Source organism: Triplophysa dalaica, chromosome 18, assembly GCF_015846415.1.
Source record: "Triplophysa dalaica isolate WHDGS20190420 chromosome 18, ASM1584641v1, whole genome shotgun sequence".
Classification (NCBI taxonomy): Eukaryota; Metazoa; Chordata; class Actinopteri; order Cypriniformes; family Nemacheilidae; genus Triplophysa; species Triplophysa dalaica.
Window position 1 is genome coordinate 17,625,248 of NC_079559.1, and position 25,230 is coordinate 17,650,477.

A 25,230-nucleotide genomic window follows, 5' to 3' on the forward strand; every position below is an offset into this window, starting at 1 on the left:
TGTGACCTGTTATGACAGGTTTCGAGATATGAGATTAACATGAAAGCTAAAAAAGGGGAGACATAATGATACTTTATACAATGTAGTTTATTACAAATCCTATAAAAATAAACCTAAACAATTTTACACACAAAAAAAACAAACAAATACAACACAGACATTATCAACGTATCAAACGGCTTTACATTTACAATTCAAATTAATAAAAAAAAACACGGCTACAAAACTTTAATGCTAAAGTCTCATTCATTTGTGGTATTTTTAAGACGATACAGTACCGTACGTTTGGTCTTTCATGTGTAACAGCTATAAATAAGGACATGAGAAGCAGATCTTAGAGAATGCTTAAATCAGTTCATATACACTATACTACTGGTGTAAATATCACAGATATCAGACATATTACAGCTGCTGTATAGATTCAAAGTTGGACTCCTTGACCACTGTTCTTGTGACTGAACTTCTGATTTAATTTAGGTTTCTTTTAGTTGAAATGTAATAATCCAGTAAAAATCCCATTTGAAAAATGTGATGAAAAGCTGATGTATGGTTGCAGGAACAATATTTTCACTGGTGTTTTTCGCATCTCTCATGCTCACGTGAAAGTACTTCACCTTTTTTAAATGGAAACAAGTTCTGTATTGTAAAATCAAACTCTTGGAAGTATTGATGAAGCCCTTTGGTCTATTTCTTATCATCAGAGTCCATGTAACACAGACAGAGCTGCTCCTTAGACAACAGGATAAGCGAGTTGCCACTGCAGTGCCAAAACAAAGACTGAACCTGGAAACTGCCTGTGTAGAAACACAGAACAAAATATTTCTGTTTCCATAGAACATTGGGAAAAAAGTTGGTTTAAAACATATCTGTGATGATAACTCAAATGAGATGTACGTATCACTTCAAAACAATATGTGAATCATATACAGTATTATGATGATTTTTTTCTAGACATAAACCTTGTCCGTGATACCGGGCATATAAATCCTTATTAGAGGAGGCGCAAATGGATGCACCCTACACCAGGGGACCTCAAAATGAAAAGTTTGAGAAACACTGATTTAGGCTGATATATCATATTAATTTGCAGAACAACTATCATTATTATTAATACATTTTAATGACGATAAAGGTAACATTTGAGCCATCATTTTATAAGATGAGAGGTTGTACATTATAGGGATTTCACTACAGATACGGGGTATCAACATGTGGTGAGCTTTTCACCATACCTTCTACTGGTACGTTTACAGACACGCAACCAGCTGGTGACCAGAGATAAACTCTGGTGTTTCCAGTGCAGAGGGCCAGTCGGGGTCTGCAGGGGTCCCAGTTAAAGCAGCGTACTGGAGCCGTCTGTTCGAGCACAGCCAGTAGACTGAGTCTCTGCATGTCCCACACCCACAGACTCTGAGGCATGTTATCTGACGGCAATTTGACACAGCATCAGCATCTCAATAACAACACCCTCATAGACAGAATCAGAGACTATGAATCAGACAGTTGTCAGGACATCTGAATAGGTGGAATAAGCTGTGTGTATTAAATACAAGGGGATTTCCCAAGAAGCAATGTGCCAAATGGTTCAGACAATCTGATCCAGTTTAGCAGGCTGTAATGCTTCTCATAGCTGTTGCTGTTGCCAAATAGAGCAAGGGGCATGAGGTTTGAGATGTGAAAAATAAAAGACACTGCTACTGTAAGTAGCAGTACTTCACCCCAAAATTTAAATTCTGTCATCATTTAGTCTATTTTGAGTTGTTCCAAATCTGTATAAATGTATCTGTTCTGATAAACACAGAGAAAGATATTTGGAAAAATTCTTATAGCCAGACAGATTTTGCCCCCCTATTGACTACCATAGTAGGAAAAAATACAGGGATTGTCGAAAGTGCCCCAGAACTGTTTTCTGTCCTACATTCTTCAAAATGCCTTTTTTGTGTTTAATAGAACAATAAAAGATCAAGTAATTTTTCCTACTATGGGAGTCAATGGGGGTTGAGATCTGTTTGGTTATAAGCATTCTTCCGAATTTCTTTCTGTGTTCATCGCAACAAAGAAATATATTCAGATTTGGAACAACTCGAAGGTGAGTAAATTATGACAGAATTTTCATTTTTGGGTGAAGTATTCCTTTAAAATAAACTGGGGTTTATTAGTGGTTCCTTTTTGTGTTCTCTTCTTATTTTACACATTTTTAAATACAACCTTAGATTAAAGACACAATCTCACCATTTTTTGTAGCCAGGTAGCGATTATCGGCACTAAAAGCCATGGCAGAGATGCCGATTTTAGGGTTGGCGCGGTCTAGATCGGGCTTGATCACCGGAACTTGGGTTGGCAGCTCTATTATCTCATCTGTAATAAAGTATTGCTGTTTATTAGTCAAATGTTTTCTGAAATGGTCTCATTTGCATAGCATAAGGAAAGAAAATTGCTTGCAGTATTTAATAGTTTCTTTCTGACAAGGGTGCCTCAATGCCATTTTTTAAGAATTTAAGAAAAACTAGTTTTCCCTCTTGATTTCAGAATGAAATATCAACTGGACTATTTTTGTAGCATTTACTCAAACAGACTTTTATATGTAAATATGCACAAAATAGTCGTAGATGTATAAATCTAATTGGTCATACGTTAATGATTAAGAAGATTTCTGAAAAAGACACTTTTGTAGTTTGGGGTCAAAAAATTGTCAGAATAAAATAGAGGAAGCTTTCCATAATAACAGTTAGAGTTTCTGTGAATGAGGTTCTCATGTTACCATTAACATATAGGGCATTTCAGATTATGCAGTGGTATAGGCAGAACTCTGTCATCAATAGAAATAGTCGCTTTTACAATTCTTAATGACCTGACATCATGCTTAGCAGCGCAACTAGAGTCTCCATCGAGACAATGCTGTCTGCATAGCTGGTAATATTAGTGCAAACGTAAATAGTATGGACTCTCCTCACATTATTAACATAGTTTATCTAGCAAGAAGGGTACACTTTAGTCGGACACAAGATTGATGAAACTTACATTTGCTCTGTGTGCTAAACAGCGAGTTACCCACTGTTAACTGATGAATAGAAAGATCGTCTCTGCCCACAACAACACTTTTCTCCATTTCCTTAAATACCACCTAGAACAAAACAAAAACAGAAATTTTACAAAGCTTTTTCACCAGGCAAAATTTTTGGATGACTGTCTTGGATTACAAATGATACTGGCTTGCTTGTTTGGGTGTTTTTGAAGGTGTCATAGAATTCATTTAGGGGAACGCAAAATGGTTCCTGTTCCAGTTATTAGTTTGAAATAATGAGGCAGGACGGGAGAGTGAATGAAAGAGAGAGACTGTAAAAGGCAACTAAATGAGAATGCGTTATTCCCATTGCACTGCGTCACTTTCCATTGTTTGTTAATGTAAACAAGCACTTGTTTACAGTATAAAGTTGACACAGCAATTTCTGTTATGTAAAGCGGACATCGACCCTCACGTCCCACCCTGTATTTTTTACACCATTCCTGAGCGCTGTGAATTGTTCTGTGAGGCGTTGCCAAATGTGTATGTGTTAAATTTCAGTTTTAACTAGCTGGGTGATTCACATCTTGGTTTCATAACATAATTTTCTTAAAAACACTTCAACAATGCCTTTTCAATTCATTTAAAACAAGGTATGACAAAGCATTAAGGGAAAAGTTCACCTCAAAATCTGGTTATTTAAAGTCGTTATTTTGTTTTGTTTTTTGCACAAAGTATTCTCGTCGCCTCAAAATTTTTTAATTCAGCCACTGTGAGCGTATGGATCTATTTAACAATGTCTGTGATACTTTTCTGGACCTTGACAACAAATATAACCATGACGTCTATGAAGAGGCATGGAAAAAGCTCGGATGTCACCTAAAATCTTTATTTGTGTTCCGAAGACGCTGGGAGGTCTTAAAACATGTTGAACATCACAAATAACACAGTTTTGGTTTTGAGGTGAACTTTTCCTTTAATTTAAATATTTTTACTGACAGTTTAATAAAAAAAAAAAAATCCACCCAAGCCATGATGCCTAAGTAAGACATTAATGAGTTACTGTATATTTTATTACATGTAAAAAAATGAGAGTGTAATTTATTACATGTAAAAGGAAATGAGAGTGAAAAAAGTAGTGTACCGAACTTGACAAGAAAATATTAATCTTTTAATATAAAGTAATCTGTTAATTTAGCCAGCTTAAAGGAACTGGTACATGTATTTCTTCACATAAAATCAAACTTCGGATAAAAAACCGGGCTTGTCCTGTAGATGGTCTGCTCGCGCGCTTTAACCACTCGCACGAGCAAACTATCTACAGGACAAGCCAGATTTGTGTCTTTATGTCCACAATATTAATCTTTTACATTGCAATCCATTCATTTGTCATATTTTGCATAATTATGTGCTGCTGCGCGTCCCTCTGTGTGTAATAAACATAATGTACGCGAGCTGTGCACCCGCGAATAGGCACATATACCAAACACACTCTTTATGTAAACGAAAAAAATATTGACTTTAGACCAGGTTTCAGTTGATCACTGGCGCAGTCTATTTCAGTTGCCTTAAAATAGCAATGTGCCAACAATGCACCTGAACAGACCTCGTTTTCAGACCAGCATGCCCATGGGCACACAAATGTGCTCTAATGCATGTGCAATTGAAACAATGTGGCGCAGGACGTGAAAATGAAATAGGCGTCCGGCTGAAACTAGCCAAAAACACTTGTGTTGCGCCTGGTGCAGCTTTGTGCCGAGTGTATGAAAGGTACCTATATGTTCATAAAAGATTGCATATCGCAGGCAGTTTCTGCCAATCTCATATTAATCTTGAGTGCCAATACAGTAGTATTGCATACGTAGTATCATCGAAGAGTATTTAGTTTGATCAAATTTATAAAGGGATATACGGCTGTATGATTATTTTCTGGAAAAACACAAGCTGCTCGAGGTGGGACTAGTGAGGAGAGTGGGATGGAACTACAGCACAAGCAAGGAACACATCATCACATTATCCCTTGATGAAACAGGTATCCAGAATAATGAAAACTTTCCGAAACAAGTTAGAGTGCTGGGGGAGTGTATCAAGTACAAAAATACTGTCATAGGTCAAAATCGTTTTTTAACAAGTTGACCATGTTAAGCATGAGAAACCAGCACGTTTAACATTGTAAAGAACTCAGAATGCATGACATAGCATGATCCCCGATCTTTAAAAATGTTAGTGAAGTATCGTAAGTGAAGTGACAGTATCGTATTGATTTTAAAATTCTTTTAATTACTTACAAAGCCCTGAACGGTTAAGCACCTACTTACTTAACCGAGCTTTTATCACGTTACAACCCATCACGCTCTCTAAGATCTCAAAACTTAGGACTTTTGACAACACCTAGAATAACAAAATCCACCAAAGGGGGACGAGCTTTCTCATACGTAGCACCTAAACTCTGGAATAGCCATCCTGATACTATTCGAGGGTCAGACACACTCTCCCAATTTAAATCTAGACTAAAGACACATCTTTTCAGCCAAGCTTTCACTTAATGCATAGTTAATGAACAGCAGCTACGCTAATTATTCTCTTTATTCTCTTTCCGCCTCTGCGGAAGAAGTTCCACCATGTCCAGACGACCGACAGATGCCCATCCCCAATTTGAGATTACGCCAGCTACAGCTGCAGACTCACTGACCATCCCAGCTCCATATAAGGCAATTCCACCACCAACCAAGAGAAATATGACCACCGGACCATCCAAGCTCAGACCACTACATCCCCAACCAAGAGCAAAGACGGACTATTTGTCTTATTAATGCTGAAGTTACAATATTTGGTATTAAATAAAATAAAAGTAATTTAATAAACGTTAAACAAATCAAACATGAACAAAATACAGATAATCAGCTGTTACGACTCGGATTGCTTAATATTAGATCTCTCTCAAATAAAGCACTTTTTGTTAACGATTTGATAACCGATCATAAAATAGACATGCTTTGTTTGACAGAAACATGGCTAAAGCCAGATGATTTTATTACTCTAAATGAATCCGTTCCCCATGATTATTACTATAAACACGAGCCTCGTCTAAAAGGTAGAGGGGGAGGTGTCGCTGCACTTTACAAGAATTCTTTTATTACCTCTCAGAAGTCTAATTTTAAATACAATTCTTTTGAAGTCATGGTACTTCACGTATCGACACCTAATACTAAGGACAAAACATTTTTAAAATTTATTCTAGCTATTGTATATAGGCCTCCAGGGCACCACACAGATTTTATTAAAGATTTTGGTGGGTTCTTATCAGAACTAGTACTGGCCGCAGATAGAGTCCTTGTCGTCGGTGACTTTAATATCCATGTAGACAATGATACAGATGCCTTGGGACTGGCTTTCAAAGACACTCTTAACTCCATGGGCGTTAGTCAACATGTGTCGGGACCCACTCACCTTCGTAATCATACTTTAGATTTAATACTTTCTTATGGTATAAATGTGGACGATGTTAAAATCGTTCAGCAGAGTGAAGATATTTCGGATCATTATCTGATATTATGTTTGCTTCAATGGCCTACGGCTGCAAATCAAACTCCTTGTTACAAATATGGTAGAACGATTACTTCAACTACCAAAGATGCGTTTCTCGATAATCTGCCTGAATTGTCTAAAATATCTAGCATGAGTAATAACATTGACGATTTTGACACTACTATTGAAAATTTTAACTCTACTTTCTCGGAAATATTAGACACAGTTGCTCCTCTGCGTTTAAAGAAAATTAAAAATAGCAGCCCAACACCGTGGTATAATGAACACACTCAGACTCTAAAAAAAGCATCCCGTAAAATGGAGCGCAACTTTAAGAAAACGAATTTAGAGGTATTTCGTATAGCATGGAAGGATAGTACTCGAAATTACAGGAATGCAATAAAAACGTCTAGATCCGCCTACTTTTCAACACTTATAGAGGAAAACCATCACAACCCTAGGTTCTTATTTAACACCGTGGCTAAATTAACAAAAAATAAGTCGTCATCGACGTCAGATTCTGATTATCAGCATAACAGTGATGAATTTATGAACTACTTCACGAGTAAAATCCAAGATATAAGAGAAAAAATTATAACAATGCAACCTGTAGTGAAATCCGCTGAACAAACTAACTACAGCACCCCTAAGGAGAAATTGCAATTATTTTCTACAGTAGATCACGATGAACTGTCTAAAATCATTAGATCATCTAAATCATCAACATGCATGCTAGACCCTATACCTACAAAACTACTGAAAGAAATTATAGATCCTCTTCTTAGTATTATTAACTCATCTCTGACATTAGGACATGTGCCTAAAGCATTTAAGGTGGCTGTTATAAGGCCTCTTTTAAAAAAAAAAAAAACTCGACCCTAAAGAACTAGGGAATTACAGGCCTATATCGAATTTACCTTTTATATCTAAAGTTCTGGAAAAAGTAGTTTCAACTCAATTATGCTCCTTCCTCCAAAGGAATGACATTAATGATGAATTCCAGTCTGGATTTCGAGCATGTCACAGTGCAGAGACTGCTTTGATCAGAGTTACAAATGATCTGCTTTTAGCGTCTGACCGTGGCTGTATTTCGTTATTGGTGCTGCTAGACCTCAGTGCTGCATTTGACACCATTGACCACAGCATACTTCTACATAGACTCGAAAATTACGTCGGCATTAACGGAATAGCATTGAAATGGTTTAAGTCTTATTTATCCGACCGTTTTCAATTTGTAGCAATAAACAATGAGGTGTCCCGCAAATCACAAGTCCAGTACGGTGTACCACAGGGCTCAGTCTTGGGACCCCTGCTCTTCGCATTATACATGCTACCTCTAGGAGATATAATAAAGCGACACGGAATTAGCTTTCACTGTTATGCTGATGATACTCAACTTTATATTTCCTCGATGCCTCATGAAACCCAGCAGTTTCATCGAATAAAGGATTGCATAGTTGACTTAAAAATGTGGATGAGTAACAATTTTTTACTACTAAACTCGGACAAAACAGAAGTGTTACTTACTGGACCGCAAACTGCTATGCGTAACAACCAAGAATACTGCTTAACGATTGACGGATGCTCCATAAAATCCTCGTCATCAGCTAAGAATCTTGGCGTTGTATTCGACAGTACTCTCTCATTTGAAAGCCATGTCGCAAACACCTGTAAAATTGCATTTTTCCATTTTAAGAATATATCTAAATTACGTCATATGCTGTCACTGTCAGATGCAGAGAAATTAATTCATGCATTCATGACATCAAGACTAGATTACTGTAATGCACTTCTAGGTGGTTGCCCTGCGGGCCTATTACAAAAACTGCAACTGGTTCAAAACGCGGCAGCTCGAGTTCTTACACGTACAAAAAAGTATGAGCATATAACCCCGGTTCTGTCAACCTTGCACTGGTTACCTATAAAGCATCGCATTAACTTTAAGATCTGGCTTATTACCTATAAAGCCCTACGTGGTCTAGCGCCGCAGTATTTGAATGAACTTCTATTGTATTACAGACCTCCACGTACATTACGCTCTAAGGGGTCCTGTCAGTTGGTAATACCTAGAATTTCAAAATCAAGTGCAGGTGGTAGATCCTTTTCTTATCTAGCGCCTAAACTTTGGAATATTCTTCCCTGCACGGTCCGGGAGGCAGACACACTCTGTCAGTTTAAATCTAGACTAAAGACTCATCTTTTTAATCTTGCATACACTACACCTCCATAATATTAATCCTCAAAGGATTTAGGCTGCATTATTTAGATCAACCGGAACCAGGAACACATCCAACAACAAATGATGTACTTGTTGCATCAAAGAGTGCAGAACAGTACTCTACTCTCAGCCAGTCTTGTCTCTTTGTTCCAAGGTTACCGCAGGATGCAGTTCATGCCCAGACCTGATGGCAGAGCTGAGAATGGGAAGCGGTGACCTGACAAGTGCTAAGAGGATAGAGCTGGATAAAGGACGCGACAACTTTGTTTTTCCTACAACATTTCAAATGCTATTAGATTGTTAATGATAATCTTTAATCCTTAATTTTTATATTTTTATTAAGCCTTGTTGTGCAAGCACTGTTGAGCTTGTGCAGAGGCAGCAGCTTTTGCCAGAGGGGAACTGGAATCCCCTGGTTGGGCCTGGGTTCCCCTGAGGTTTTTTTTCTCGATGGGAGTTTTGGGTTCCTCACCACCGTTTGCATATTGTTTTGCACTATCTGCCTGGCCGGTGGGGCTGCTTTAGAATTCATACTTGTATTAAATGTGTCTCATGTACAGCTGCTTTGTAACAATGAAAATTGTAAAAAGCGCTATATAAATAAAGTTGAGTTGAGAGTTGAGTTGAGTTAAATGCTAAACTAAAATCACATGTCACCAGTTTGAGTGCAGCTATGACACGTCAGAGGGGATCTGGCCCTCCCGGTTGGGCCTGGTTTCTCCCGAGGTTTTTTTCTCCATTAATCAATCATTGGAGTTTGGGTTCCTCGCCACAGCAGGGCAGTGTTGGCCTGCTCACCGGGAGAAATTCATTCATTCATTCATTTATTTATTTAATTAGAAATTAGATATTATTTATTAGAATGATCTTACTCGTTGTATAAATACTATGCACTGTGCTGTGTTTTAACTTTTCTGTTTTTCCTGTTTGCCCCTGTAAAGCTGCTTTGAAACAATACACATTGTGAAAAGCGCTATATAAATAAACTTGAATTGAATAGTGAAAGAAAAAAATTATATTTTGATTTCATGGGTACATTAAGGCACTAAATTGAAGGAATAGTTCACCCTTAAAGGAATAGTGAATGTTGACTTTTTTATAAAATATCAGATCAAAACATTTAAAAGATTAAAAAACTTACAGCTTTGGAGTTGCTTATTGTCCCTGGGTGCTCAAACTCTGTGATCTTTTTCCAGGTGATATGATTCAGGATCCGAACCTGGTGGAATTTCATCAAAACATCTTAAAACTGAAGTCCTCACGTCTTTAATTACAAGTAAAAAGTACATTAAATTTTATGAGGTATTTAAACAGCACTTTCTTTGACATTACAGATATTACAGACAATTTGATCACTTGATTACCATACTTGACTATTAATTTACCCTGAAATATAAATTCTATATCTAATATAAAGTCTAATATTTTTACTGACAGTTTAATAAAAAAATGTAATCCCCCAAGCCATGATGCCTAAGCACGACATTAATGAATTACTGAATATTTTATTTCATCTAAAAAAAAAATACTTATGTTAAAGGGGTCGTATGACACGGCTACAACTAATATTACCTTTGTTTTAGATGTAATGCAATGTCTATACACGATTTAAGGTTAGAAAATGCTGTATTTTCCACATACCGTGCATTTTTGTATCTGCTCTTTGCCCCACATCTCTGGAACATTACATTTTTTACAAAGCTCATCGCTCTGAAAAGCGAGATGTGCTATGATTGGCCAGTTAAACAGTGCGTAGTGATAGTTTGAATACTGCAAGCTTGTTACGGAAATGTAATGTCTCTAACCATATTTGGAACATCAGGTTCCAAAGCAATTGTACTGACAGGTTCGCCCACCTTACTTAGGTATACATTTGGGTGGTCTAAATCAAATCATACCACGCACTGATGTAGATTTGTGGGGGTGTGGTTACACGAGGCGTTTCAGGCAGGTATGGATGAGCATTCGCTTTTAGATAGAATGCATCCTTGGTTCAGACACTTGGATTTTTGCAATTTTACGTTTCTAATACATGCGTGGGCAACTTATGACAAAACCAAAGACACAGAAAAACACATATTCGTGCCATATGACCCCTTTTAGATCTCATACCTTCTCATCATAGCTGCCAATGACCAGGAACTGGCTGCTGGGACTCCACGTAACAGACTTAATGCCGAGAGACCACTCATAAGCACTATAGGAGGACAACAGACGGCCATCCAGCGAATACAACAACATTTTATACTAAGGAAATAAAGAGACAGAATCATACCTGCCGTTAAAAATTCTAGTTAATTCTTAGTTGTTTTTAGAATATTTAATTTCATTGTGATTCAGTTTTAATAAAAAAATTGGAGGACTACACACTTTTGGTTACAGTAATACCATAGCATTTGACAATAAAAATGTACAATTGACATAATGAAGCAGTTCACCTCCAGACAGCTGTCCCACACTGCAAGCACACAGCCGTTAGGAGACCACTCCAGCCCTGCCAGATCTTGAGTTTCACTCTCAAAATGCTTTCATGTGATGGAGAAAGTTATACAGTATTAGAATAATCATGAATCAATAAAAAGGTTTTATTTAAAACATGAACTACATCTCCGATGTAAGTACTGGGGCTCGGTGAACCTGCAGCATGTGTGTTAACTGCTATGCCAACACTGTAAGACGGATATTTACTTAAAATATTTTGGTTCAATTTTGTTACCATAATTTTTTTAAGTACTTTAAAGCTTATTTTTTACGTGATATATCATGAAAAAATTAAGTAAAATTACCTAAATTGTTGAAGCACATCACATGATAAATTAAAAAAAAATCAAGAAGAAATACTAATTTGAGCATTGGAGTTCATTTATTGTTCTTTTTAACTTCAGCTTAACATTTTTTTTTTTACAACATATATGATGAACAAGTAAGCTGATTTGTCTCAGTACTGGCATTAGCAGTATTACTTTTCACTGAGTGAAATAACAGACATCATGAGCTCTCTCACATGAGCTAAGCAAAAGCACCACTCTTCTGAATGATGGTAACCACCAAACTCTGCACGAAAAAATACAAACAGAATCTCTTCTAAATCTTAAAGACAACTGAACAATAAACAATATCCCAAGCATGCTGGGAACTTTAAAATTCACTGCTCAGTTAGTGAAATTAACTAAAAAAATGAATGTGTTCTCATCACAAAATTATTCAGTAAAAGATATAGAAATTGAAGTGGGTTAAACATGATCAAATTAAGTTGAATTCATTCAATAATTTGTGGACATAGAATTCCTAAAATAATTTTAACTTAAATTTTGGTTAAAAAAAACAAGAACACAAATGTAATCAGTAAAGCTTACTCAATTCATGTAATGAAATCTACTACGACCCAGAATCATTTTTTACAGTGAAGGCTCTGACAATAAACAAAACTATAAACAGAATGGAAGTGATAAACTCACTCTGAGAAGATGCCAGTCATCACACACAAACACGCTGATGTAGTCTTTACATTCCCGTCTCTCCGCTAGAGCCATATAACGTCCGTCAGATGTAAAGTCCATCCCTGGCACAACAAATTTATGCATTTAAAGCTAACCAAGATAAATATACCGTATGTTCTATAAATGTGTTCTGTGAGATTTGTGTCTGCTGTTGAGAAATGCCAATTGTGGCTTTGAGGAACAGAAGAACAAACTCTTTATACTTTTTCTGTTTATTATGCTTTAAACATCTAATTTTACAAACCATGTTTCAACGTGATCTTACTTGTCCAGAGGATCATAAAAGTAGCGTGTTAGACTTGCATGAAGCTTCAAATACTCTAAAACCACAATATAGCTCTTCAACCTCTTTAACAACACATTCAAAGCTGGCATTTCATGTTCAGTAATTATGTAAAAACAAATGTGACCCTCGGCCTCAAAACCATTCATAAGTAGATTGGGTATATTTTTAGCAATAGCCAACAATACATTGTATGGGTCAACATTATTTTATTGTATTTTATGACAAAAATCATAAGGATATTAAAGTGAAGATCATGTTCCATGAAGATATTTTGTAAATTTGACCGTAAATATATCAAAACTTTATTTTTGTGAGTTGATGCAGCAATATCGCAGCAGCCCCCTCTTTGTGAATTACCCACTCAAGTTTGGTATCTATATGAAAGTTTATTTATTCAGCTTTCAGATGATGTATAAATCTAAATTTCGAAAAATTTTCATCGTTTTGTGGTCCAGGGTCACAAATAACATCTGGTGTCACAGACATGTAAACTGGAGGAATTTCACAAATCAAAGCATGAATAAGATTTGGGAGCTAGAAGGAAAGGCAATATTTTGAGTAAATACAGAAATTTGGTCTGTTTCTAAAACAAAGCTTTCGCACTGTATGGCTACAAAAGACAATAGGAATATATACTGTGTGTGCTGCTGTTTTGACATTTGTGGAGTTAAATCATCTCTAATCATTATTATTATTATATATTATATACAGCAAGTCATTTGTTTTCTCACAGCATAATCTACATATATTTAGCAGTCATTAGACTATACTGCTTATAAAACAAAATATTTAAAAAGAATATAATAAAAACATTGGATCAGATATTTTCACCAGTTAAGTATTCTGGATAAGTGGCCCAACACGATGCAAGCACAATTCAACTATTCAAGTTTTTTTGTCAGCTTCTATTAGGTTACGATTCTATTGACAGCAGAATTGACAGAAAGCTGGATACAATGCAGGCCAAAAAATGAGCGATGTGTTTCAATGGTAGAGCTGATCTATTATAGTATTGTGTAATATAACTTCTCTACTTGTTGACAGGTGGTTATGAAGAATATGTGCCGTATAGCACAGCTGTCTTTGAGAGTGCACTTCTGGCTGAATGGCCAGGGACTATCCTTAGGTCTCCTGGGTTTCCAGACAAAAGTGTGTGTCAGTTCAAGCTGTTAAACCTGATAAGAGTCATTTTAAACTAGCCAATAAAAGCGCACCTGTGACTGTACATCGGGTTTTTTCATATTCAATAGTCAGGAAAAGACGACTACCTTGTTTCATGGGACAGAAAAGCATAAACCAAACATGTAAAAAATCCTGATGTAAGCATAGGAAATCCATGTATCTCTCACATATGAATTTTAAATTCTGAGTATACACTTTTTGTTTAAAAGCAAGTTGGCACTTTTTGACAGAGAAAGAAAGTGGATTGCGAAAATTGATTTAAGTTTCACACACCCAATGTTTACATTGACTCCCATGCGCTCACCTTTCTGACAGGCTTTAGGATACTTGATGTAGGATACAGATTTTGTGCAAAGGGACCAGACAGTTATTCTTAACTGTAAAGAGAGAGAGAGCAAAAACATTTAAGGAAAACCCATCTAAATAAAGCACTAAACAAAATCCCAATTACAAATCTGATAGCTGACAGAGCGACCAATTAAATACTTGGACAAAGATCCAGTGGCATACAAATAAAAACCAAACAAAAAGATTATAGAACACTTAATTTTTTTCTCATGTAAAGGAAAAACGGAACAGAAGGAAAAATCTTACTACTATAAAAACAAAAATCAATGTATGGAGTCATTTTATTGTCGTTAAAATGTATCTATGAAATATAGTCTATGAATGAGACTAACACCGTTAGGAACAGTTTAGGAAAGCGATAGACTCCTGCAGGGTGCATACAACAGCAGTATACGTTTATAAAACATATTAGGAAGTGAATTTCTGCTAATTTAAGATCTGTCATTAAAACACAAATTTAAGCTTGTTAAAATGCTTGTAAAATCTCTGCATGTAGATACACTTAACACTGTTACCAGAAATGACTGAGACGCTCGAGGAGAATGCGGAAGACTACATTCAAGTAGTCGATTACTGTTGTATTACTTAAAAGCGAATACAAACTAGTTTTCTTTGCGTTTCTTTTAGTGGTGGGCCGTTAACGGCGTTAACGCCGTTAACGCAGTGAGACTCTTATCGCGCGATAAAAAAATTGTCGCCGTTAATCTATTCTCAAAGTTGGGTTGGGAGCTGGGTCTATACTACGCAAGCTATGATGACTTTCACCTTGATATTTTAGCGCGGATGTATACCAGCTTAACTGCACTGTACGGGGCGAGAACGAGATTTTTCAACTCGCGTGATTCGCGTCATTCGCGGAAGCAGAAGCCGCCTCATCATCTCATAACCAGGGCTTCATTCGCGCGATTCGCACAGCAAGTAGGTCTATTGGCTCTTTGCATTAACATATAAATCACTCGCGCTTGACACGCCATTCGCGTTTGGTCTGAACACAACATAACGTTACTGTGAAATTACCGCATCAAACGTGACGTGCTAACATGGATGCAGCTATGAAGCCACCGGGTTTGCTTCAGGGAATATTAATTTTTAAGAAGCTTCCCAATTGAAACATCGACAAGACTAAGGTTGTTTGCACCTTGTGCAATGCGGAATTGGTTTAAAAAAAAAAACTTTCTCTCAACAGGTAGTGGTCTAGCTTTAGTTGAAACCAGTAACTTTGTATTGAGATCTAATGTATTATGGCTCCTGTATGACATATCGCTTGTTGCTCCCTCACTCTTTGTAAGTCGCTTTGGATAAAAGCGTCTGCTAAATGACTAAATGTAAATGTACTGTAGGAGCTCTTCCAGTCTCAAGTACCACCTAAATGCAAATCTTCCCTTAGCTAATGCAGAAGTAAACACGAGTTCATCTTATTGAACATAATTAAATTTTCATCACCAATTATCATAGTAGAACAGCTTTCTCAAGCAGTTTGAGATGCATTTTGGAAACAGGAGATGAGCCCCTGGTCTAATGCACCACCTGGCTTGAGAAACCCGTTCTCAAAGACTTACTTTTAGTCATTATTTGGGTAGCACACATATTCTGAATGCCTTCGGCAGAATTTAAATGAGCCATTTTAATCTATATTAATCTAGATTAATTCCAAGATTAATCTAGATTAATCTAGATTAAAAAAATTAATCTATGCCCACCACTAGTTTCTTTGTATTTGAGGTCTGAAAAATACATTGCATCTTTCTGTAATTTGGACCCGTTTCTCCATGTTTCTATCTGCAAATAGAAACAATAATAATAATTAGAATTTTTTATTAAGATATGTCCCAGAAGCATTTAAATTAGCGGCCCCTTTTAAAAAATATAGAACTTCTGCTAAGATTTTCTGGAACTGTGTTGCTTGATGACATTACACACTAATTAACATAATCGTGATGTCATTGAGTAGTTTTTGAGTTGCAATTTCAGACCCGTTTTGCACTTGCTTTCTAAACATTCTATATTTTAATACAGCTTACTGCCCAATCAAAATGAATGCAAAATAAATATGGCGGAAACACTTCATCATGCACACTGCACACGCAAAAGTGTGGTCTGTTTGTAGTTCAGAATGTTTACATTTATATTTTCATTTAGCAAACGCTTTTATCCAAAGCGACGTACAAGTGAGGTAAACAATGGAATCAATGTATTCCTAAGGCGGTAGATTCTGTTCGTATTTTGCTCCTAAACTCAGGAATAGCCTACCTAGATTTACTCAGGATTGAGACACACTCGATCAGTTTAAATCCAGACTAAAGATGCATCTCATCTAGCATTCATCTAATTCACTGCCTAAACAAGTTTATGCCACAATACAGTTAGTTTGGTAAAGAACACTCACACCTCCATCATACTTTTTTGCTGTTTTTGCAAGCTGCCCTTGTGCTACTATCAGTTTGTTCGGTCTTTCATGCCTTCTCTGGATCTGGCTTGTATTCAGATTGGATAGCGTAAAATTTTTTGATATTAGATATTGGATACAGTTAGACTTAAATACTCTTTTCTCAGTCTATTCTTAAGATTTATTGTTTATTTATTTACTTATTTTTTTTACTTTCATATCTCAGTTAGCTTCATCAAGCAGGTGATCTTGTCAAGATGCAGCAGTGTTTTCTTTGACAAGCCAGCGGAGGATTGGCTCTAGCTTATCTGTATTTAACATGTTTATTGTGTTTTTAATTGCATAACTGCTTTGATACAATTAAATTGTAAAAACGCTAAAAAGATAAGGCTTAATTTATTGACAAGACAATTCTGCAAAGAAGAATGCGTCAAAATTCAACGCTTGATTGCAGTTATTGCCACCAAAGGTTTTACTTATAAGGGCAATTACTTTTTCACATACTGCCAGGTGTGTTCGGATAGTTTTTCCCTTAATATATGAAATTATAATTTAAAAACTAAATTTTGCATTTACTTGGGTCAGCTTTTTCTAATATAAAAATGTGTCTGATGCTCTGAACCAAGTGTGACAAACATGCAAACAAAATAAGGGAAGGAGCAAATACTTTTCCACAGCTCTGTTATTCTATGTTAACTCAACCAAAGCTTCGTGGGTAAAAGATTTTGATAACTTTGGAGAAAGGTAAATTTTATTAACTACCATGAACGAATATTTAAAGGGATAGTTCACCAAAAAAAAAATATTCCTGAATGACTCTCTTTCTTCCGCAGAAATCAAAAGAAGATAATTTGAAAAATGTTGTTAACTGGACCCCATTCACTTGCATTAATTGGTTTTGTGTCCATACAATAGAAGTGGATGGGGTCCAGTGCTGTTCGGTTACCAACTTTCTTCAAAAGATCTCCTTTTGTGTTCTGCAGAAGAAAGAAAGTCATAAAGGTTTGAAATGACAAGAGGGTTAGTAAATGAAAACATGATTTATATTTTTGAGGTAAAGTACCACTTTAGTACACCATTTTGAAAAGGGTGTGAAAAATGACTCGCAGCATCATTATTTTTACACAAAGTTTGTCTCTCTCTTTATCTCTGTTGCAGTACATGCCAATAGTGATTGTTCAAAAATGTTAAAAAGCACTTGTTTTCCCCCCACAGTTGCATACCCAAAAATCTAAAGAATGTTGTTCTTTGCCTAAAATATTGATAATGTTTACATGGTTCATAATTTGACATGAAAATAGCATATGAGACAGTGGAGACGGTAAACTGATCATGGTTAAAAGACCTTACACCAAGCAGAAAGCAGGGAACAGTGCCAAAAGATGGGGCATGTGGGTACAGTTGGACCAAAATAACATGCAGCATCTTGTTCCTACTCTTGTAATAGGGACTGTTTCATGTAATGAGGTGAAGAGACGTGCTGTAATGCACACAGAAACTGCAGCCTGCCAAGCCTACCCTGAAGAATCTAAGAATCTTAGCCCACTGAATTATTCAGTGTGGTAAGGAAAAGCAATACATTAACAACAAATGTTTAGTTATATTCCTTTAGAGATTCCTTTATTCCTTTCTAATTTTGAACTACAGTAATAACATTTACCCATAGATCACTTACGCCTCTGTGATTTGTGCTAGGTTAAAGTGCACTATTGTACTTTTTGAACAATATTATTAAAACAAACAAAAATGGTATGGTGATGCTATCACGCACTTTAGACATTTAGTATACTCTAGGTGGCACCCTGGAGTAAGCTACTGCTTGTGATTTTCAATTTTTAAACATGCAACCATAAATTTGCATTTTAGGTTAATACTCTATATGTTCATTACCATTATAGTTTGGGAAAACCAAACTATCAGGGGTTAATGTCTAAAGTCAATGAAAGTAAAATTACCATTTAATCAAGATATAAAGTCTTTCTTGGATTATGTGTTGCAATATTTTACCTTGTGATGTAAAAAAATCTTTAACATCACCTAATATTGCTTTCGTACAAACTGAATCTATCGTCTTCAAAACTAAGCGAGTAAGCGAAGATGTTGGAAAAATGAAAACAGACTGTCTAGCCATCACTTACTCTCAGCCATTCTGGACAAAGATCAAGAATTCCACAGACAAACTGACAGACACATCATTCAAAGTGCATGAAGATCACACACACTCACACAGCTGCCCTCTATCTCAGCACCTGTCATTGATTCATGGAATCAAGTTCAGGCGACAGACGACTACTGTAACCCAGACACACAGACAAACAGAGGGAGAGAGAGAGGGGGCATATAAAATAAATAATACAATATTCATTTATGTAGATGAATACATTTCATCAAAAACAGTACCAAAAAATAGAGCGCAGATTGAAGTTCACCTGATCATCTTCCGTAGAGCCGTATACAAATTCTTGTGTATTTCAGACTCAACAGAAATTATTACTCATAAGTTAAACTCATCCCTGTCCAAAACAATTTGTTACTAGTTGCTGTTACTAGGGTATTATTTATAGGCAGCAACATTTGACACCGCACAGCACTCCTCCCACCTTCATACTTACATGAAACTCAGTGGTGTTGAGTATATGACGCCCGTCAGGACTCCAGCGTGATGAAACTAGTCCAATTGAACCCTCATCTATCTTACAATGCCAATCCGGCTGTTCTAGTGACCAAACCTGAAAATAAAATAGACACAAACACAGTTACAGTGTTTACAACCTTCTTTAATTCAATTTGACCTCCTTTTCACTCAGCATGAAAGACTGGCAGTGGCTTCCCTTACAAAGGTAAGGCGCATTTGACAGCTAAACTAAAGAGGAACTGAAGTGACAGTTAGAAATAAACGTATGTGTCTTTATATTACAACAGTAAACCTGTTATATAGCAGCTGATCGTGCTTAGTTATTTTACTTCAAAGAAATCTAATTTGTTTTACAAATCTTTCAGAAAGATTCTCTTTTTGTAAGTGATACAATCTGGTGTTCCGTAGTTAACATCCGATGAATCTACAGAAAATTGGTTGACAATGACTTCCAGAGACTGTCATTTAGTAAGTCATTGTAATTTCATTATAAAAGACTGACAAAAATTTGCAACTTTTCAGACACAGCTAGACACTGCACTATGTATTTTACACAAAACTGAACACACACACGCTGTGCCTCGAATGACAAAAAATCTTTTGGGGATCGCATACTGGGTGCAGAAGCGTAGTGCACCGTTTTTGAGTATACACACCGGCAGCACCATTCGGCGGTGCTCCTTTACAATTCTGGTCCCTGTACTGAGTCTTGCCGTGACACAGGGCGCCACACATTACAATCATATAGACACAACATTATAGTTTTACACCGGGATTTAAAAATAAATTATGTTAAGATAAACAGGATGAAATGCCCTGTTTGGTTAACATTCAAGCTGACCCCTAGGGTACGGTAGACTATACAACACAGAGTTGGCTAGACAACTGACATAACAAAACAATCGTACAGATTTGTGAACATTTCACATACACTTTTTAACGATTTACATATCTATATTTTACATTTACATTTTGTCATTTGGCAGACGCTTTTATCAAAAGCGACTTACATTTCTTTATCCTATACATTTTACATAGGTATTTGCAATCCCCTGGGATCGAACCCACAACGTATGCTCTTACCACTGAGCTACAGGAAAGCTTTATAATAGGAAAGCTATATAATAATTATGTTGAAACTTAAGCATTTTTGTATTTCTTGAATCAGAAGACGACTTTGAGCTTGTACGCTTTGAACCTGATCTGGCTAGTCTTGCATACAGAATGTACGTGTAAGGTATGCGATGCCTGTAAGCTGACCTAGACGTGGCGCTGCTCGGTGATTTCGCATTTGGTGTGCATGCCCCTTAAATCAGATTTAAACGCAATTTAAAAAATCTGACTTTAATTTGGTTTGGTTCTTCTCAAACCATCTATGGATGTGCTTAGAACCAGGTCGATTAAAATCAGTTCATATAGCAACAAAAAAAAAAGTAATTTGAGAAGTAATTACTTTTCTGGGTTTTTTTTTTATAACCTTCCACTACTGTTACCGAAAAAAGGAATTTAGGATACCTGCACTAGTCCTCTCTTGTACATGGCACAAAGGATAAATAGAGAGTCAGCAGACCATTCCATGTGCATTACTTGGTCCATGCAAGAGTATAGGTGCACAATCTGAAGGGTGTTGATATCCCGGACCATCAGACGATACTGAACACAGGTTGCCTACATGTCCAGATTGAATGGGGTAAAAAAGAAAGAGACAATCATAACTACCATATTGCATTGTCATTCTAGGCAAAGCAAACAGAGCTACTACGATGATATATTTGCACTGTGCTATTAAACACAAGGGCATTGAACAGCATTAAATCAGTTTAATAAGATAGGTTTGGAATTGCATTGTACTGTAGCTAGTGTGCATAGTGTTTTATCTGTTAAGCAGACTACATTATGCAACAATACATTTTCAATAATTTATATTTTAAATGTTTTATGCAGTTCTGCAAGTCTGTAGGCTCCGAAAAAAAGCAACTAGTTAAAATAGTTTTTGGTCCATTTATCTTAGAGTGGAAATAAATTGTGGAATATGATGTAACTGGTCTTTACTTGGATGATTTCTTACCATATATTTACCATCAGGAGAAACTTTGCACAATTGATTGGACTGTTTTAAGAACTCTGAGAAATTCATGGTACCGGATACAACAGCAAATTACTCTATGCATAAAAGAACAAACAGATTAGATGCACAAAAAAGAATAAAAATGTATAAAACACACCATTTCATTGCTATTGTGGGCTGATTCAAGTTTTGAAATGTAGACAGGCAAATATGATGAAGAAAATATTGCAAATACAGCGTTTCAAAAACCTTTGGTGACCAACCAAGAACGCATCAAACATGTTTCAAATAACCAGAAATAGTACATATGTGCATGCTGCCTTAAATCTTATGTTACATTTGTTTGTCCTCCTCATCATTCTCAACGGAGATTATTCTTAAATTGTTGTAACTTAATTAGAGTAATAAAGGAATAATGACATTACCCTAATAATATTATGTTTTATTTGCTACTAGAATTCAAATATTTCACAAAATACTTGTTTAGAAATTATTTTGTAATACTTTACGACCCTTATTTTGTATTTTTTTTACAATGAAAACATGCTCTGGGTAAAGTTAGAACGTTCACTGGAATTTGAGAAGCCTTTTTAAACATTATCATGTTAAAAACGTCTAACTTAAATTAACTGAACTGACACTTGGCAGAGACGTGGGATGTTAACGGCTTGATATCACTGTTAACATGTCGGTTAAAACAATATTGTTTGAGTACGCAGAAGGCTCGGTAATATGCAGTTGAACAATTTACCTGTTTTAGCTTTAAGTTTTGATGCGCTGAGTTTATCGATCAGTCATTAAGATTTGCTAAATGTAACAAAGCTGTTCAAGGCAACCAACTGTCTGAGCCGAACATACTGTTGTTTCGGATATGACGTGTACGTTAACGTCTCACGTGAGAGGTAGCAACGAATCAGCGCCGTGCTTTTTTTAGATGTCACCGGAGAGTTATGGGGAATGCAGTTTAATCGTCTATTTTCAATGAGCACGCTATATCAAAATAATTACGTCGTGCTACCTTGAGATCATGTAGTTTTATGACATTTACGTTGTGACATTACGGTTTTTAAAGTGATGTAAAAACGCTTGTTGTGCTACCAGGAAACACAGGTCCGCAGGTGTTTTGGGATGTTGTTTAGTAAAGTTTAAGTCTCTGTACGATCAAAGACGACTGTCACACCTCAATCACACCATTTTGTGATGTGATAATGGAAATGTCAGGGTTTTTAATAGCATTTCCGCGACATCTTCATGAGGGATTCGTGTTTCCCGCTCGTGTGCACCAAAACGGCGGCTAACACCTCCTCCTGTCCCCCCCATTCCCTCAACCCAACCCTCCACTGCCAAGTGCACACACTCAGTGAGCCTATTTACCCTATACCTGCATAATCAGCCTCATCTGCCTCTTTCTCCTATCTTGCGTTTTTAACTATTACAAGTGATTGAAGGTGCGTTTTAACTAGGCGTAACAAGTGATTGAAGGTACGTTTTTTATTAAATGGCTTAATTCGCAGCTCGTTTCCTAGTCCTACCTGGCTGTAGGGTCAGAATTTGGGTCCGTTTCAGGTCAAGGCAACTGATTTTGGGATCCAAGGAACATCTTTATTCCATAAGAGAAAAATATCTTGTTTGGTAAGTAACTGTAATATATTATAAATAATTTGTTTATTTAGACCGGCTTTGTCAGAGTAATAGTGAGCATTAAAGGAATGTTACTTAGTGTTCACATAACCATGTTTGTAAACCCACCCACTAAATGTTGGTAGGAAGCGCTCCTCATGTTTTCATCATCCACCCCATAGCCTAGATGATGAAATCATTTGAGCAGGGCTAACTCTGTGTGTATTGATATTCATTAGGCTATTGTTTTAATAGTATATGCTAAAAACGACTCTATACAAATGATAAAATGACTGTTTAAAGTAGCCTACAAGTACACGTGTACCCCACCGATTTTTGTTGCGGAATAATTTTGCGTCTTTTTAAGAAATCTGTAAAAAAATCGATTGTCTGTAAAAATCGATTTTGCCCCGTAAAGGCGATACACTGGTCAGAGTTCACTATGATAATAATTGTCTGTCAACAAGTATAAGGATAAACCCATGCTTAAAAGAAGAACTGAAGAATGCTTTTGTGCTTTTCTCGATCATCTTTTCAAACTAATTTATATCATGTTTCATCAACGATGAAAGCAATGAAAATAAATAGATAACGATTGTTATATTTTGTTTTTGTTATTTCATGTTTTAATATATTATTTAGTTGTATTATTTTTATTATTAGTAGGCTAGTAGTTATATTAGGCTAGTTGTTGTAGTAGCGTTATTAGTTATTTATGTGTTGATTATTATTATTGTTATTAGTGTAATTGTTATAGATTCAAAGAAAATATATTTTTGGTATTTTTTAGTCTATTATTCAATTTTGTAAAGGAAAATGTTAAATACTTGTTAAATACTTTGGATTTTAGCATCTGCTCAACGAATAAATGTTTTTATTATTATTATTTACATTATTGATCTATAATTAGGCTATTTTTATTCTATAAATATATCCCTAAATACAGACCTAAATGTTTGCATATATTATATTTAGATTTTTCAAATACATAAACACAGATATTAAAAAATAATGCTATATGTAATTTCATTAATGGCTGAGTGCTGGAGTTCAAATGAAGGCAGGGTATGTGTGACGGGTTTTGTGTAATTCGTTGTCAAGGGTGCCGCTATTATGCAAACAATAGTTATAATCTCTCTCAAACGGCTATGTTGTCTTTATGAATACTTTTTTTCAGTTCTTTCGTTTGCTTATAGCCTAATTCGAAATAACAAATATTATACATCAAAATCTTATCAGAAATTAGAGCGTACAGGCCTAAAGTTACAGTTTATTTCCATGGCGTGCTCTAGTTTGGCGGATATGGCTGATCCACTTGGGGGTTGTTCAGTTTGAGCATCGGTAAGCTATTGCTTTATTAGTCGTTAAATGAAAACGACGGTCTTTGTCAGATGATAATTCAATTCTCCGCCTGAATCCCTGTTGTCTTTGTATAATTGCTGGAGAACTCATCTCAAGGTGGAAACTACCACGGGAATACAGGTCACATTTAGTAAACACGTTGCTACCACATAAATGCATAATGAAAACCTGACATATATTTAACATAAACGAAAACGTGTTAATTATTATTGCTTTTTGTGGCATTTTTTTCTTAATTTTAAATTAACAATAAATAGATAGAAACAATAAATAGGCATATTGTTTAAACTAAATTGAAACAGTTCAAACTTGTTGTAGTTTTATATTTTCACGTTTATTTTATTTTATACGTACAGTGGTTCTTTTAAAGCTTTTGATTTGTTTATCTGAGTAAACTTTAATAGTCTTTGGTATTTGCACCTGACAGATCAAGGCAGTATTTGGCACTCAGCGTTACCGAGGAAACAAACGCGACTCAAGAGTCGCACACCGGTAATGCGGCTAAACTCACAAAATTCTGTTGGTCTACTTAGGGAATTTACATGTAGGCCTATTTCTATATTATATAGGCTAAAAATAAAAAAACAGCTCTGTTTTATTGTATTTATAGCTTATTTATTGCAATTTTAAACGGCACTGTTGGTTCTAATTAAAACGCTTTAATAAAAACTCTTTATTTTTTGTTACAATTTAAATAATTACGTTTAAATAGTGATATCACTTAGTTAGTTACAGCTTTTTTTTTACCTTGGTTAGTTCATTTTTTGGAATAAAATAAATTCTGATTCTGAATTCTGACAGTACACGACGAAAAACATTAATATGACATTGAGCGATTGTAAATAGATAGACATCTATTTTCTCCTAGTGACTGTCTGTCAAATGTTTGAAAATTTTGTATGAAGTATTTAATATTTTTATTAACTAAATGTCTTATATCAAATCTATAGCCCTTATTCCATGTGTGTAGCCAAATATAAAGGGAAGTATAGGTCGGTAGTGGGCTTTCACAGAAACGGTGCCAGGCAGGTTTGGGCACGTCAAGTCTGGCATCTTTTTTCTGAATTTGTTCATCCAATCTCCGATCTATTGG

The 25,230-nt window shown here is 35.9% G+C and overlaps 2 protein-coding genes across 4 annotated transcripts in view; one reads left to right on the plus strand and one right to left on the minus strand.

Annotated features, from left to right (window-relative positions):
- Positions 1–69: 69 nt before the first annotated feature.
- Positions 70–22,024, minus strand: wrap73 (WD repeat containing, antisense to TP73). Of its 2 annotated transcripts, none has more exons than XM_056772404.1 (13): positions 21,907–22,024; positions 21,156–21,250; positions 20,603–20,755; positions 19,065–19,181; positions 14,023–14,095; positions 12,209–12,312; positions 11,189–11,275; positions 10,863–10,997; positions 9,892–9,969; positions 3,022–3,124; positions 2,233–2,358; positions 1,233–1,424; positions 70–794 (listed from the first exon to the last, which is right to left on the minus strand). In XM_056772404.1, exons 2-13 carry the CDS (start codon positions 21,222–21,224, stop codon positions 685–687), a joined length of 1,347 nt encoding a protein of 448 aa, XP_056628382.1. In that variant the 5' UTR covers positions 21,225–21,250; positions 21,907–22,024; the 3' UTR covers positions 70–684. The 2 variants fall into 2 exon arrangements, 1 of the variants encoding a protein (XP_056628382.1); XR_008909503.1 differs by having other exon boundaries at positions 668–794; positions 960–1,424.
- Positions 22,025–22,526: 502 nt separating this feature from the next.
- tp73 (tumor protein p73) overlaps positions 22,527–25,230 on the plus strand; it is a 32,917-nt gene continuing 30,213 nt past the window's right edge. For both annotated transcript variants that reach the window (XM_056772399.1, XM_056772403.1), the window contains exon 1: positions 22,527–22,787. The gene's annotated coding sequence lies outside the window, so the exon portion shown is untranslated. The remainder of the gene's footprint in view (positions 22,788–25,230) is intronic.

What these genes read in the sequence shown, in the direction of transcription:
- wrap73 (XM_056772404.1), bottom strand. Translation starts at nt 21,224, where the DNA reads ATGAATTTCTCAGAGTTCTTAAAACAGTCCAATCAATTGTGCAAAGTT. An exon ending in TCCTAAAGCCTGTCAGAAAG is followed by an intron (nt 12,313 to 14,022) that starts GTGAGCGCATGG and finishes TTGTTGTGCCAG; the next exon opens with GGATGGACTTTACATCTGAC. An exon ending in TGTAAACGTACCAGTAGAAG is followed by an intron (nt 795 to 1,232) that starts GTATGGTGAAAA and finishes GTTTCTACACAG; the next exon opens with GCAGTTTCCAGGTTCAGTCT.